This window comes from Heterocephalus glaber, unplaced genomic scaffold, assembly GCF_053883595.1.
Source record: "Heterocephalus glaber isolate CG9 unplaced genomic scaffold, H.glaber_assembly_v1.0 deba00000546, whole genome shotgun sequence".
Taxonomy (NCBI): Eukaryota; Metazoa; Chordata; class Mammalia; order Rodentia; family Bathyergidae; genus Heterocephalus; species Heterocephalus glaber.
The window spans coordinates 41,190,509-41,204,309 of NW_028258147.1; the positions used below are offsets into that span (position 1 = coordinate 41,190,509).

The 13,801-nt window shown below is 39.5% G+C and overlaps 1 protein-coding gene across 4 annotated transcripts in view; it reads left to right on the top strand.

Moving 5' to 3' along the window:
• The window catches only part of Ntrk2 (neurotrophic receptor tyrosine kinase 2), a 346,345-nt gene that overhangs the window by 197,663 nt on the left and 134,881 nt on the right, over window positions 1–13,801 (top strand). The window contains exon 14 of one of the 4 annotated variants that reach the window (XM_021242572.2): window positions 2,363–2,566. The exons of the other annotated variants lie outside the window; for them this stretch is intronic. Coding sequence (XP_021098231.1) covers window positions 2,363–2,391 — 29 coding nt within the window. The 3' untranslated portion in view covers window positions 2,392–2,566. Of the gene's footprint in view, window positions 1–2,362; window positions 2,567–13,801 lie in introns of those variants that run through there. 4 annotated transcript variants of the gene reach the window in all.

A 13,801-nucleotide genomic window follows, 5' to 3' on the forward strand; every position in this document is an offset into this window, starting at 1 on the left:
TCATGTGGATCATTCTCCATTGGAATAGAACAGGTTGACACTGTCGACACCACCAGGACCAGGGTGTATGATGCCCTTCCCTTAGGCTCCCTGTATTACAATTGAGGTTGACTAAACTTCACATGCCCTCACAAAGTTTGCTTTCCTTTTCAATGAAGGACAGATAAATCTGAAAACTCAAGCAAATACCATCAACCCAACATGTCCAATAAGAGAAATGAACAAATGAGTAAGAAAGCAAAACAGCAAACCAAATAGCAGTGGGGAAACCTCCTAGAAGAAGCTGAGCTGGACACTGCTGCACCAGACGTGTTTCCTTGTGCTTGGAGTCCTGAAAGTACCTTTTCAGGGGTCATCCCCATTAGTCCATGGAGATTTTCACAAACATTTTGGTTATTTTTAGAGACTCTCGGTTCTGTACCTCAGACACTCTGTGTCATCCCCACTTAAAAGGGATTGAAAGAGAACTGGGGAGACCTGTGTCCTCCTCTCAGATTCTGGCCTCCACCCAACTGCAGACCAAAGAGGTCCACCTGACCATTCCCTCCTTAGACTGTCCTTTCCTGGCTTAGTGTTTGAAGTCATTCCTTATTCCAGGAGAATTTTTTTTAGTCACCAAGCCATATATACTTTTTGATGATTTTAAGAATACTTAAATATCACACTTCCAAGAACACTTTTTCAAGGAAATGAAAATGAAGAAGAAATTTATTTTTCTCCTTCCTTTCACCCTTTCCTGTCACTATTTATCTCATTTTTTTTTTCAATTTTCCTCAATGCATCTGTTGCCTTTTGCTCCACAGCAAGTATGCCTGCTTTCATGGAGGTGTCTATGCAGTCTCACTGAGGTTAAATTGTAAGCTCCTGGAGAGCAGCACTTTCTCTGTTGAGCTGTTCCTTCATCTCATGACACATACTGCTTCTTTGATGTTGGCCAGTTGTTGATCAGATGTGGCTATTACTGAAATACCAGTTACTAGCAAACTTGTAACAAAAATGACTTATGGCACTTTTCATTGGCTTTATTCCTATCAAACTTGATTGCATAGTATTTATTAGACATCCTTTTAATAATATATTATTCAGTAAAAACAGAGATAAATATTTTTATCAGACATAAGCTTTCAACAATAAACCCCATTCTTTGGATATGCTAGTTATAGTAATCCAGAAGTTAAAATATTTCAAAACGGACAGACCAGATGTACAGGAGAACCTGTTGCTGTAGGTCCATGAAAATTTGAGTTTAGCTTTCAAGTAGGTAATTCTCACTTAATACTTTTTAATAAACTATCTTCTAAATAACATTTGAAGAAGGACTTTTCTGGAAAGTTGTGTAGATGATATCTGGGAAAAAGAGATAGTTTAGAACACTTCTCATGTGCTTAAAACAAACTGTCATGTGGCTAGTATGCTATGTCCATTCTTCCAAGATCCGTCAGAGGCTTGAGTCACAAGCTGGTGTATTTACTGTTCTTCCCCAAGGCTGGTTGCTGTTCAAAGGTGTTAAATTTAGAATATAGCTGTACCTTACAAAAAGTGATTTCCATTTCGTTTCACTGAATTGGAAGATTCTAATCTAGATAGTGAATTTCAGTTCACTGAATATTTGCTGGTTATCTATAATATTTCTACAATGCTAAGAACTAGAGATTCTACGATAATGACAGAACCTCACTGGGATGTTAGATCATAACATAATCACAATGCAATAGCTAGATAGCAGAGGTTACAGGAAAGGTCCTACATTCCTTTTACCTACATTCCTTTTACAGGGGTCTGGCAGGTCAACATGAGAAATGGGTTGGATCAGAAAAATGGTGTAGCATACTGGAAGCAATATGGGAGCATGAGCCTAGTATTACCAAATTCTTCCAGAAAGAATGGGTATTTATTATTTTATTTCAATTGCCAAGATTTAAAACACCAGGTAGAGTAAATAAGAGTACATCAGGGTGAGTGAGATGTGGTCCTCAGTCCACTACCTGTTTATGATCTTATGCATTATATCCTAAAATACTGTGCAGCCTATGTAAATGCCTTATTTCACAGATAATACTCAAAAGTGGCTTGTTTAATGTGATACAGCCTCAATACTCACACAGCTTTGTTTAAAAAATAAAAACAAATTAAACGAAATGATCAAACTAGAATTTTTAAAGTAAGATAAATAAGAATGTTTAAGTGAAGGATGATGAGAAAATTCTGTCCCCTGAATGAAGTACTTTCTCGCTACTGGGAGCTATGTACTAGTTTTCATTTCTAAAGTCCAGAGATGGTTTCCAGGGTTTTAGAGCAATCTGAACAGGGCTGAATTGCTCCCGAGCACTTTCCAATAGCAAGTTTGTCTACTTTATTGCAGGGCCCAGAGGTTCCCCCAAGACCGCCTGATAATAATTTGGTATTTGGAGGCTCCTGTGTCCCTGCAGGAACTAAAGGAGGCTAAACCCATGCCTGATGGAGGAGAAGAGTTCTATGGTTATCTGCAAATTCTGGCCAGACAACATCTTGACGTCACTCCTTAGCTTCCAAAACCTAGCCAAGCAAGAAGTTGCCTTCCCAAGACAAAGCAGTGTACTCTAATGACTAACCCCTCAAAGTGCTATGCCATTAACTATAGACCATCTTGACCAATCGGGACGGCAAGATGGAGCTGATGAGCTCAGCAACATCAAGGCTGGAGTTGGTCTTTAATTCAACCAGTCCATTTAGATGTGTCTGAAAACCATGTCATCTTACAGCATGGGCTGGTTTCCCAGTAGGATTTACAAACTTGGCTCAAGAGCAGCTATGTTGCTGTCCTCTCCTTGACTGCTGAGAAAGGTTTTGACAGGGTACAATGGAAACACACCTTCTGATCTGAGAAAAACAAAAGTAAAACAAAACATGTTAACCATTAAAATTTCCAAATCATCAATTTTGTGTTGACTCTTGAAAGGTGGGACTATATTAGATCCATAGATTTATTGTCATTCCTAAAATTGTGTCTTTCTAGAACAGCATTGTAAATTAGTTAGACTCCTAGGCCTTGGGCCTAATTTCAACTAGAATTGTCTCAAAATATGTACCTGTATGTATTTGTCCTTGTAGAGCCTGCTCTCTATGCCTACCCAGGGCTAGTAACTCCCTGGGGCAGAGGCATATAAAGAATTAAGATGCTTTTCCCACTTTCATTCTATTTAGAATTAAATGGGTATTTATTGATTTCCTCCAGAATGTGCCATACTTCTCTTGGTATTATAGTGTGTGTGTTTGTGTGTGTGTGTGTGTGTGTGTGTGTGTGTGTTCCTACTGGTTACATGCTTATTAGGCACTTATACAGATAAGCACAGATTCATGGGCCAGCTAGACTAAGGAAATAAGGTGTTATAAAGGGAGGTAGTATTTGAACAGTAGTTGAAAATATTACATGGAGATTCCATTCTGTCCCTCTTAACTGCTGTGTCCACCTTGTCATTTTAGTAGTGAACATAGGCAGGGGACATAGGTGATATTTTTCACAGAACTGCAGAGGCTTTGAACATATTTGCAACATCACTTTGAGTGTCCATGAGCAAAAATCCTGAATTACATCCAGGACCCCAAGAGCTCATTAGGTCAAAGAACAAGGGCCTTGAGAGTTATCTGAGGTTATCATCAAACTTCACTACAGATGTTTGACTGTGGTCCATTTCGGTGATCAGGGATAGGACTTATAAACAGTTGGAAACAATTGCTTTAGCACTTTCTCCTGTCCTTTGCCTATTAATTTTGTCTTTCAAAAATATACTTTCTTCTAAGCATTTAATTGGCCAAATAATAGATGATTTGGGAACTGTTTGTATGCTTTGAAGCCCAAGGCCTGCACATTAATATAAGTGAAGTCTATTCTACCCAGCATGAGTATCAGGACAGAGAGAATGCAATTATTTTCAGATCCTTAGAAATTGCGTCGTTTATGGCATACTGGGTAGGCAACTTGTCCCTTGGGGACCGTCATGGCACATTGCTGGCATTTTGTAGGTCCCAATACAATTCTTTCTCCCTCACGGTACCATAGTCCCCCATTGCTAGCTACAGCCATTTGATATTATATCCCCTTTCAACTCCAAAGGAGATGCTAAGAAGTTATCAAATAATGCTTTAAAAAGCAACTTTCATTCTCTACAAGAAAGGAAATGAAAACATGCCTCATAATTACATTTAAAATGTAAGCCGTGTTATAAACTCCACTGAGATGAAGATTTATCAGACCAGTTTTCAAATACATTCACAACTAAGTGAAATCATGTTAGGAGCATTTGGCCACTGGGTCATACTATTGTTATCAAAAAAGAAATACCACCCTATTTTAGAATACCTATACCTTCTGCAGAAAATGCTCTAATCCTACACACCATGACTAAAAAGGAAAAATAATGATTATAGATCTAGGTCTGGGAGAAACTCACAGTGATCTCTGAAGACTGTTTACTTCTGAATCATTGGACAACCAAGATGAATTATGGATCCTGCACCCATCAGACATTTCACTCCAATTTCTCCAAATCATCAGTGACATACTGAAAGCCTCCTAGTATATGAGGGATCTGAATGCATTTATTCTGGTTCTGGTATTTCCCAAGGCTCAGCTGGACTGGAACATGTGTACCAGATGAGTGAACTGAATCAAGCTGCACCCCATTTGGGGTTCAGCTTGGTCAGGACCAGCTCAGCAAACATAAATGCAGAGTAGCCACCTATGTTGTTCAGAAGCTCCTGTGACAGATATTTCAAACCATTGCACACTCCCTACCATGAAGCAGAAGTAGCCTGATAGGAGCTTTTTGGGGATGAGACATTCGGCCCCTCATGGCAGCTATTATAACCAAGTGTAGGTTTCCCCCGTGTGGTCCACATTTTTTCTGTCTTTACTGACTGCCAGCCCAAGAGGGTAACCCACCATGTTCAGGCTTCTTTTAGGATTATGTGTCATGCCAGCTCCCCTGCTGAAATGCACTAATGAATGCTCAGTGAGGTTCTAGGAGTTCTTTGGGGGTTGGTTTGGTTTGGTTTTCTTTTTCTTGATCATTGTTCCTTGTCTTGAAGGGCAGTAAGAAGAACTTGCAACATGCCATACATAGTAAAGAATAGGGAGAGAAGTACTTCTTAGCATACCTGGTCATTGTGTATACAAAGGCAGCTTCCCTCCTTGGCTCAGCCCCAGATGGAGTGACTGCAGCCTCCTGAGAGCTGAGAAGAAGGCAGCAGCCCAAGGAGGAGCTGAATCTGTTTGGCCCTCTGTTTGGGGGTGCTTCCTGCCTCTGAGGGAATGCTGCATGTTTCTGTTGGTGGTGAATGCTTGCCTTCCCACATGGAAGGGAAAAGTAGAAGGTAGTACATGTGTACAAAAGGAAGAATGGGGTATAAATATCTGGATGTCTGCTCAGCTGGGTTTGACCAGGATGAAGGCAGCTCTTGTAATGTGAGAGGTTCAGTTTTAATGTCAACAGAGTGCCAAGGAAAGCACAATGAGCCGGTCACCTTAGTTGGTGTAGACCTGATGATTTCTGCTAATAAGACAAAATTAAGTCTGGATCACCCAAAATCCCTTTGAGTGCCCTGAAATAAGATTTTAAAATGAGGATAAATAATATAGATTATAGTAGAAGACAACAACGTAAGAAACACAGGTGAAATAAAAATCACCTGTAATTCCTACACTGGAGATAACTGCTGATATCAGTTGAATATATATAAAATCTAACTGTATCTATCTTTGCCTTTATTTGTACTACGTGTTTTTTCACATTTATCTTTGTACTGTGCTTTGTTCATATTATCCCTCTGTAATGGTTTACCTTTGGTGGATTATGCTGCAAGGCCTATAGGACGTGCACAAGAAATATGATGTCCAGTTTCATATTTTGTATTTTCTTGCTTATATGCAGGGGTTAAGATGGAGCTGAGGGGCTGGACGTGGTTGGCCACAGCAGGCCTGGTCTAGAGGAATCCTAAACTCTGCTCAGCTCCCACATGATGAGTGTCACGGAGAAGATGAGCCCTATGTTGTGAGTTGGAAAGGCTTAGGAAGTGGGAGGATCCTTTGTTCTGACAAGGCAGGCTGAGAGCTCTGGTTTAGGGTCAGTGTTGTGGATGATTCCAAATGCAATAAGTTGCTTAGTTAAAGCCTGTGATCTCTGTCTTCCACTTCCTTCACTTCTGCGCTACCTAATTCCTGCAAGGGAGGTGAGAATACTGTATCTTAAAGGGCCAGGCTGGTGATATCCATATATTTCCCAATATTTAAGGATGCCTTTCCTTCCACTTGGGATCTTTGAGCTGTGTAGGGTTCTCTGATGAGCTGGGGTCTCCTTTGGGATGTCACCCTTACCCAAACTTGATGGAGTTGATGCACAGAGGTCCCCAGATTTTTCGTCATGGAAGGCTTCCTCTTTGGCCAGTTCAGGCATCTGGGCCTACACTGGGGCGCTAGAAAAGGGACCTCTATCAGGGTCGTGCATAGTACAACAGTGTGGTATTTTGCATAGTAATACTAAGATTGACAGACTCCAGAATGAGTTTAGAACAAATAGATTCCTGTGATTTGTAAGAGACTGGATCTGTGTGCTTTTGAACCAAAGGTAAAGAAGAATCCTAAAAAGAAAATGGTAATCTAGGCCTAGTCTCCATACTATCCTTATTGGTATTATTCTTACTAGTTGCTCTATGTGAGTAGGTATCTACAGTCCTGTCTGTTATCTGTGGCTTTGTTTAGCACATTTGTTTAGCCATGCCATTGACCTTTTGGGTACATTAAAATGAGCCCAACCACATTATTAGATAATGATGGCCTAAAGACTGAGTGCCATTTTCCAAACATCCCAGTAATGTGGTTGGTACAGAGAGGACAGGCTATAGCCCTACACTCTCTAATTATGTCAAAATAGCTAGTCTCCTCTTTCAGGACCGTCTTCACTCAAGGAGACTGCATGATATGTCTGCTTGTAAAATATAGAGATGGCATCACTGAGCAGTTCACTGGATTGTTTTCCTACAGAAACAATGGATTTCCAGAGCTATTTGTACTTTTATGCCCACTGAGCCCCTCCCACAATTCCTCCCTTCAGAAGAGTCTACTTCTGGGAGGGAGTTGACCTTCAGTCTATTGCTGCGAACAGAGGGACACTCTGGCCTACCTGGGAGCAGAGGTCATGTTCTTACTTTCTATTCATAGAACACCCTAGGCAGCTAACATAACTGGTCTTGTTTTTCTCTATTGTGGCTTTACTTCCATGAATATGCATTTGTTTTGCCTATCTTGTTCTTCCATCCTCCCTCCTTTTTCCTAGGATTCAGAATCTATGATCACATTTGTTCTTAGTTCCTAATTCCATTAATACTATTTCCTGATGTGCACAGAAAGAACTGTGAATACATATTGCTGCCGGAGCTTGACTTATAGAGGTCTGTTTGAGGGTATATTTTTAGGGTGTCTCTTTTTGTTTAAGAGCTTTCATTTTGAATGTGTGTTAAATTCCTCCATATATGTGTAAAATGTTTGGTTTCCTGGAACCTTGCTTTGATCTTCATTGATAGATACTGTATTTGAAAGAAGAGCATACTTAAACTATTAGTAAAATACTATGGTGATTAACTAAACCTTAAATTTCCAAAGTCCTGAACTTTGGGAAGGAAGACAATAGTCATGTAGCCAAGAGAATAGTACTAACACTAAATTATTGAGTCACACATCTTTGAGCTATGTACACTCTGGTGTATCCTTCATGTTATACCCTAAATTTTTAATGAAAAAGGATCTTAGCTAAATTTGGGTCTAATAGTTGATACATTAGCATCATTCTTGTGTTAATATCCCAATATGTTTTTGTTTCTCCTTGAGAAGATCCATATTATTGGATTGCTTTGTGCCTCCTTTTGTCTCAGCATGAGGAAGAGCTTTGGTGTGTGTGAAGTGGGTGTTGGATTGAAGGATTAGTTCAGATGGACCCCAGACTGTCGCTAGACAGGGATAGCTTTGGATAGGTGGGTTGTGTGTTCATGTTCCTCAAGGAGACCCTCTGCTCAAGGGCATCAAATTCAAGTGTTACTGTGTTACTGTGATCCTCTTTGTGAGGTCTTGTTGCCTCTCCACCACAGCAAGGAGGCTTGTGCTGCCTGGGCACTGCCTGTCACCCTGTAGCACTGGTCTTTCTGGGGAGGTCCCAACCTCTGCTGGGGTGGTATCTTAAAGGGCACTGGTCATTTCTGGATGTTGCTTCACTGTATTTCTCTCTCTCATATTTAATGTAAGAAAATGGGCCCAAAATATGACTTGTGTTCTCTTATTATGTTCAGAAATGCAGAGCTGGTCCACATATATGCATGAGTGATGAGTGCAATTTGGAATCCTTCATTGTATACACATGTTTGCGCAAATGAGATCTGTTGTTCTGGAATTTGTGTTGTAGTTGATCTTTCAGAGCCAAACACATATACCAATAAAGACAAGAGTGTTCGATCTGTGGTCTTCATTGGCTGGTTTTTTTTGTTTTGTTTTGTTTTTTTCATTGCCTGGTTTTGTCATGAATAATTATTCTTGCTCAGACTTGAGAATATAATTCAGTGTTGAGATTCCTTGAAGCATCCCAAACAATTCCCCGGAAGTAGTCCCCAGTAGTTGTGGAGGGTTTTGCAACCTACACCCTCTTCCTTGAGGTGGGACTAGCATTAAAATGAGGAGTGTCTCTTGAAGCCTAGACTTTGAAAGGGCACCAAAAATATCACCATAGGTGTTTGCACTCATTTGCATTTAAACAAATTTTCATTAAGCTATTATTTATCTTGATGACTGAGATTTTTGGTATCCCCTTAAATTGTGCCCAAGGCAAGACACCTCTCATCCTACTTCTGGATGCAGGGCCCCTCTGGCCTGGATCTTGCACAAACCTCTGGCTTTTGCAAAGTTTGGGTCTGCATACCAGAATGGCTTAGCTGCATGTTAGTCTTTCCTCCCTCTCTGTGTTCCTGGCCTCAGTGTTCTTCCACATTCCTCCCTCATCTGCCCCTGGAGATTCCTTTCTGACTCCCTGCCTTCTGCTCAGGCAGCCTCAGCATCCGCAGCATTAACCATCTGCTTTGTCTACTCAAATATCTGAAAGATATGCACACTCATCCTCTCACTGTGTGTTTAAAAACCTGTAACTGTCCGGAGTGAGGAAATGAATGTGACCAAGAGAGTCTCTAGATACAGATAAGAAGGTAAGGGGACTTCTCCGTAAATTTGAGAAACAACCTAGAGGAGAACCTTGATTATATTTTTTTAAATTATTTTTTAAAAATTAAATATTGCTTGATTCACCCACATTTGGAGATTTAGTATTATATTGGCTAATTTTTTTTTTTTTTTTGGTACTGAGGATCGAACTCAGGACTTTGCTTGCCAGGCAGGCATGGCGCCACTGAGCTAAATCCCCAGCCCTATGTCGGCAAATTTAAAGACATAACATTTGAGATTTAAAATACTTCATTTACTTTTAGCCCATTCCTTTAATCCCTCATGCCCCTTTTGTAATGTCTGCATTTGCTACTGTTAAAACAACTCATATTGAATGCCTCGTATAATCCAGGCCCTATAGATTATGTGTTCACATTTTAGAAGATTCTAATTGATGCAACAATTATTCTGTTCTATAGGTGAGAAAACAGCCTTAGGAAGGAAAAAGAAGGAATCCAAATTATATTCCTAACCTGGGAGAAAGTTATACCTGGCTTCTTGGAAGTCAGGACTCTTTCTGGCCTAATGTTGCCACCCATCTTGTTCAAAATGACCTAGCAATTTTTTAATTCTGCAAGAAGAATTGCAGCATTGGTCCTTATACCTCTCCTGTGGGGACCAGCCATGACCCCAATCTCATGAGCATCTTTGAGGACAAATGTGTACTTCTCTGGCTCACATCTGTAACTCTTTCTTTCATTTCCCGTACAAAGTTCCCTGTTTCCAAACAGGCTCACTTAAAAGGGACCAAAATTTTTGTACATCTTTAGGGAGGTTTTTTTTTAAAAAAAATGAGTTGGCATTGATAAATGACATTCCTCCTGCATGCATCTAGGGGCTTCATAAAATCAGGGACATCAAGGTCACTTTTTAGAATCTAAAAAATAGACAAGCATCTATGCTTACACAAGTTTGTTTATGTGGCCAATACCTTGTATTAGTCTTTGGATAACTCCAGTCACAAACATTCTCCAGAAACATCACAGAACAAGTCTGTCCTGAGCTTGGGAGTGCAGGTTAGCCAAAATGAATAACTCCTTTTCTGACTCAATGTTTATTCTCTCAGTTGTCTTGATAAGTTAGAAGAGACAAGAGTTTGGGGATTTGAATTATTCATTTGCAGTTCAAAGACCATTGAGTCAAATATAACAAAAAGTGTTGTTCACTAGAGATTGCCGAGGCCCATGAAGCTCCATGCCTCTCTCCGTACAAAGCTGCAGGGCTGGGCAGCCCTTTAGGGTCATAGAGATGCAGTCAGAGAGAGGATTGGAGAGACTAATTAGAATGAGATTTCAGAGATAAGGGGTTGAAATATGTCCAAAGAGAGAACTGGATGAGTCCTTTGCTTCCCCCAGGGTAGGGGCTGTGTGTGTTTTTGCATGTATCTAGATACATTTGCCAGGATGGAAAATTTTCCCAGTGAGATGAAATAAAACAAATCTCTGACTAAGAAGACTCTGTGGGACCTTGAACAATGAAACTGCAGGATGAGGAGGGGGCAGGCGGGGTGAAAATGAAAGCAGATTAGGCTTGGTGTATGTAGTCATATGTTTCTGTTGGATGATGAATGTGTAATCAGGAAGTCACGTCTTACCGGGAATTCAGTGGAAGTAGTCATTGAATAATACTGAGAAACTGCAGATGGAAATAAATACTTATTGGCAATTTTGTAAGTTCCCAATCATAAACTGTTCAATGAACCAATGACTGCTTTGGTGTCTTCAGCTCCTGGAACAGTGTCCAGGACATTGCAGGTACCTATTAAATAGGTGACAACTGACTGAATGAATAAATAGATGATCTTATCTACTACTTAGTGTCTTCCTGTGGTTTTTGTGACATGGGGGAACATTTCTATTTCAGTGAGCTTCAGTTAAACTTGCCTCTGATTCTGGTAGGAGCCAGTCCACCTTTCCATTTGTTTTTTTGGGGTTTTTTTGCTACCCGGAATCGAACCACCTTTCCATATGAGCTGCATATCACCTACCACCTTGGCCGTGTCTATTCACCATTGAGTTTAAGCTATTTTCCCCTTTTTTTTTTTTTTTTGTTTAACTCCCAAGACAGTTAATTTCAAGAATTCTGTCTGGTTTTGTAACTTGGGTTTCAAGTATGCCAATGCTTTATGTTTAGTATGATGAGAGAAGTGTATCTCAGAGGCCTATGATAAAGTTCCATGTGACTTTTGTTTGGAGAAGAACTGGCAAAAAGAGGAACATAGCAATTCTAGGAGACCAAAAAGAACTAGAATGTAAAGACTAAAATCAGAGTAATTTTGAAAAAAAAAAAGAACACAGCATAGCCTCAGTGACTTAAAAGCAGTGGTCACTGGGAGGATTTGAAGCTCAAAGCACAGAAAAGGGCTTTTTAGGAAGATGTGTGGGAGACTGATATCACAAAGAGACTCAGAAGATTCTGGGTAAGAGGCAAAGGGTTTGTGATACATAATAGAAATATCCAGCATGAGGAGTTGGTGCATACATATCACATCCTCTTCCATTTTTACTTCCCTTTCCTCTCTTTTCCCTCCTTTCTCCCTCTCTTCATCCACAGATCACCTTCCTATCTCCAGAAGGCTTACCTCCCTATTTAATATCATTTGACTTTTATTTTGCTCTTTAAATTATTTATACTTTGGATTTCTTATATAAGAGAAATAATGTGACATTTAACCTGCGTCTAGCTTATTTCATTTAGCATTAAGGTCTCAAGGGGCATCTATTTTCCCACAAATGACTCAAATTTATCCTTCTTCATGACATTTTCTTTATCCGTTCCTCTATCTATTCCTCTGTTCATGAACATAAAGGCTACTTCCAAGATTTAGCTATTGTGAGTTGTGTTTCTATAAATACAGTTGTGCATGCATTTCTGGAAGAGTGATGTCTTTAATTCTTTTGGGAAAATATCCAAAAGTAGTACAAGTTGGTTGAATGGAATTTTTATTTCAGTTCTTCTGTGTAATCTCCAGACCGATTTCTGAGATGGTTGTACTAGTTTACATTTAATTATGTAGAGTGTTTCTTTTTACCCACAAGCTTTCCAGCATTTGTTGTTTTGTGAGTACTTGATGATAGCCATTCTTGATTCAGTAAGATGGAATCTTAATGTTGTTTTGATTTGCTTTTCTCTGATGGCCAAAGAAGCGAAGGTACATTTTTGGATCTCTGTTCCTCATTATGTGGTCCTTATTATATTGGATGCATGAGTATGTGCACACATGTGTGATAGTAACAAGATTCTTCCTAAGAATCAAGTCCCTGCATCCACTCAATATCTATCAAACTTGAGTGGCTAGAGGTGAGGCCAGAGAATCTGCATCATTTGAATCCCCCAGATGCTCAGATGCATGCTGGAGTTTGGGGATCACTGCTCCAGCCCACCCACTGTGGAAGGTCCCCTTCTAGAAGGACCTAGAAGCCAAGTGAGGTGAGGAGGGAGCCCCTGAACACACTGAACTTTGCTTGATAGTTTTCCTTGGCACTCTTCCTATGCTGCTATGTGGCTGTCCCCTTTGGTCTACACCCATGGGTTTCTGATGAAATGTCTTTTTCATGATGGTTAGTGCCCAGCAGTGGTGACTTGGAGGATATCATCTAGGAGCACAGGGGTTGGGAAAGCATTTAAGAGCTAATCTTGCCATTCTCTGCACAAGCATGGTGTCTCCGTGAGGAAACCGATCTTGCTTCTAAATCATCAACATGGAAAAGGACTTTGGTAAAATAGTCCATTTATGAATTCAAGGTTCCCTGTATACTAACAATATGACTGGTGTGATAAAAGGGGTTAACGAGTAACAGATGAGAAGAATATCTATTTTTTTCATTTATACTTTATAAAGCCATTAAAAAGTAAAAATTCCTAAGCCTTACTCTTTGAAAGGGATCCAGTAGAAATTTAGAATATTTTGTAATTTATATAACTGATAAAAAGCAGAAATGCCCAAACTGGGCTGGGTTAGACTCACTGCTTCATTTAATTCTAAATCAAAATGATTAGAAATTTCATTTTCATTAGTGTTAACCCAAAAAGATCAAGTTCACAAACTCGGTCAATTTTATTCAAGTAAATGTTATCGTAGAAGTGCAAAGTTAGCAGAATGTTAATTATTATATAGCTGAGATTTTGTAGTAAGAGAAACTACTGAGATATTATTTCATCCCTTCCCCAAAATTCTTAAATTTCTTTTGGAATTTCATCTTATGTGATTTGATCTGGACAAAAGAAAAGATAATGAGACTTACAGAGAAAAATGATTGAATCATCATGTTCCAATAAAAAGTCTTTAAATTACATTTTGCTACATAATGAATTCTGCTTCAACTTACTTTGACATAAATAAGATTGGGCAAGAGAAACCAGAAGTAAATCAAATAAATTAATAAAACTATCATAGCTGCTTCAATTTTGTCCCCAGACAGTGTCTGGTTATTTGTATAATAAAATCTGCTCCTACAAATTAAAACCCTGGCATGTCACTTGGTAGAAAGAAAACATTTAAGGAAGAGTTAGAAAATTCTTGGACTTGATTAAAGTGCCTTCTAACTTCACATGCACCAGTCATTC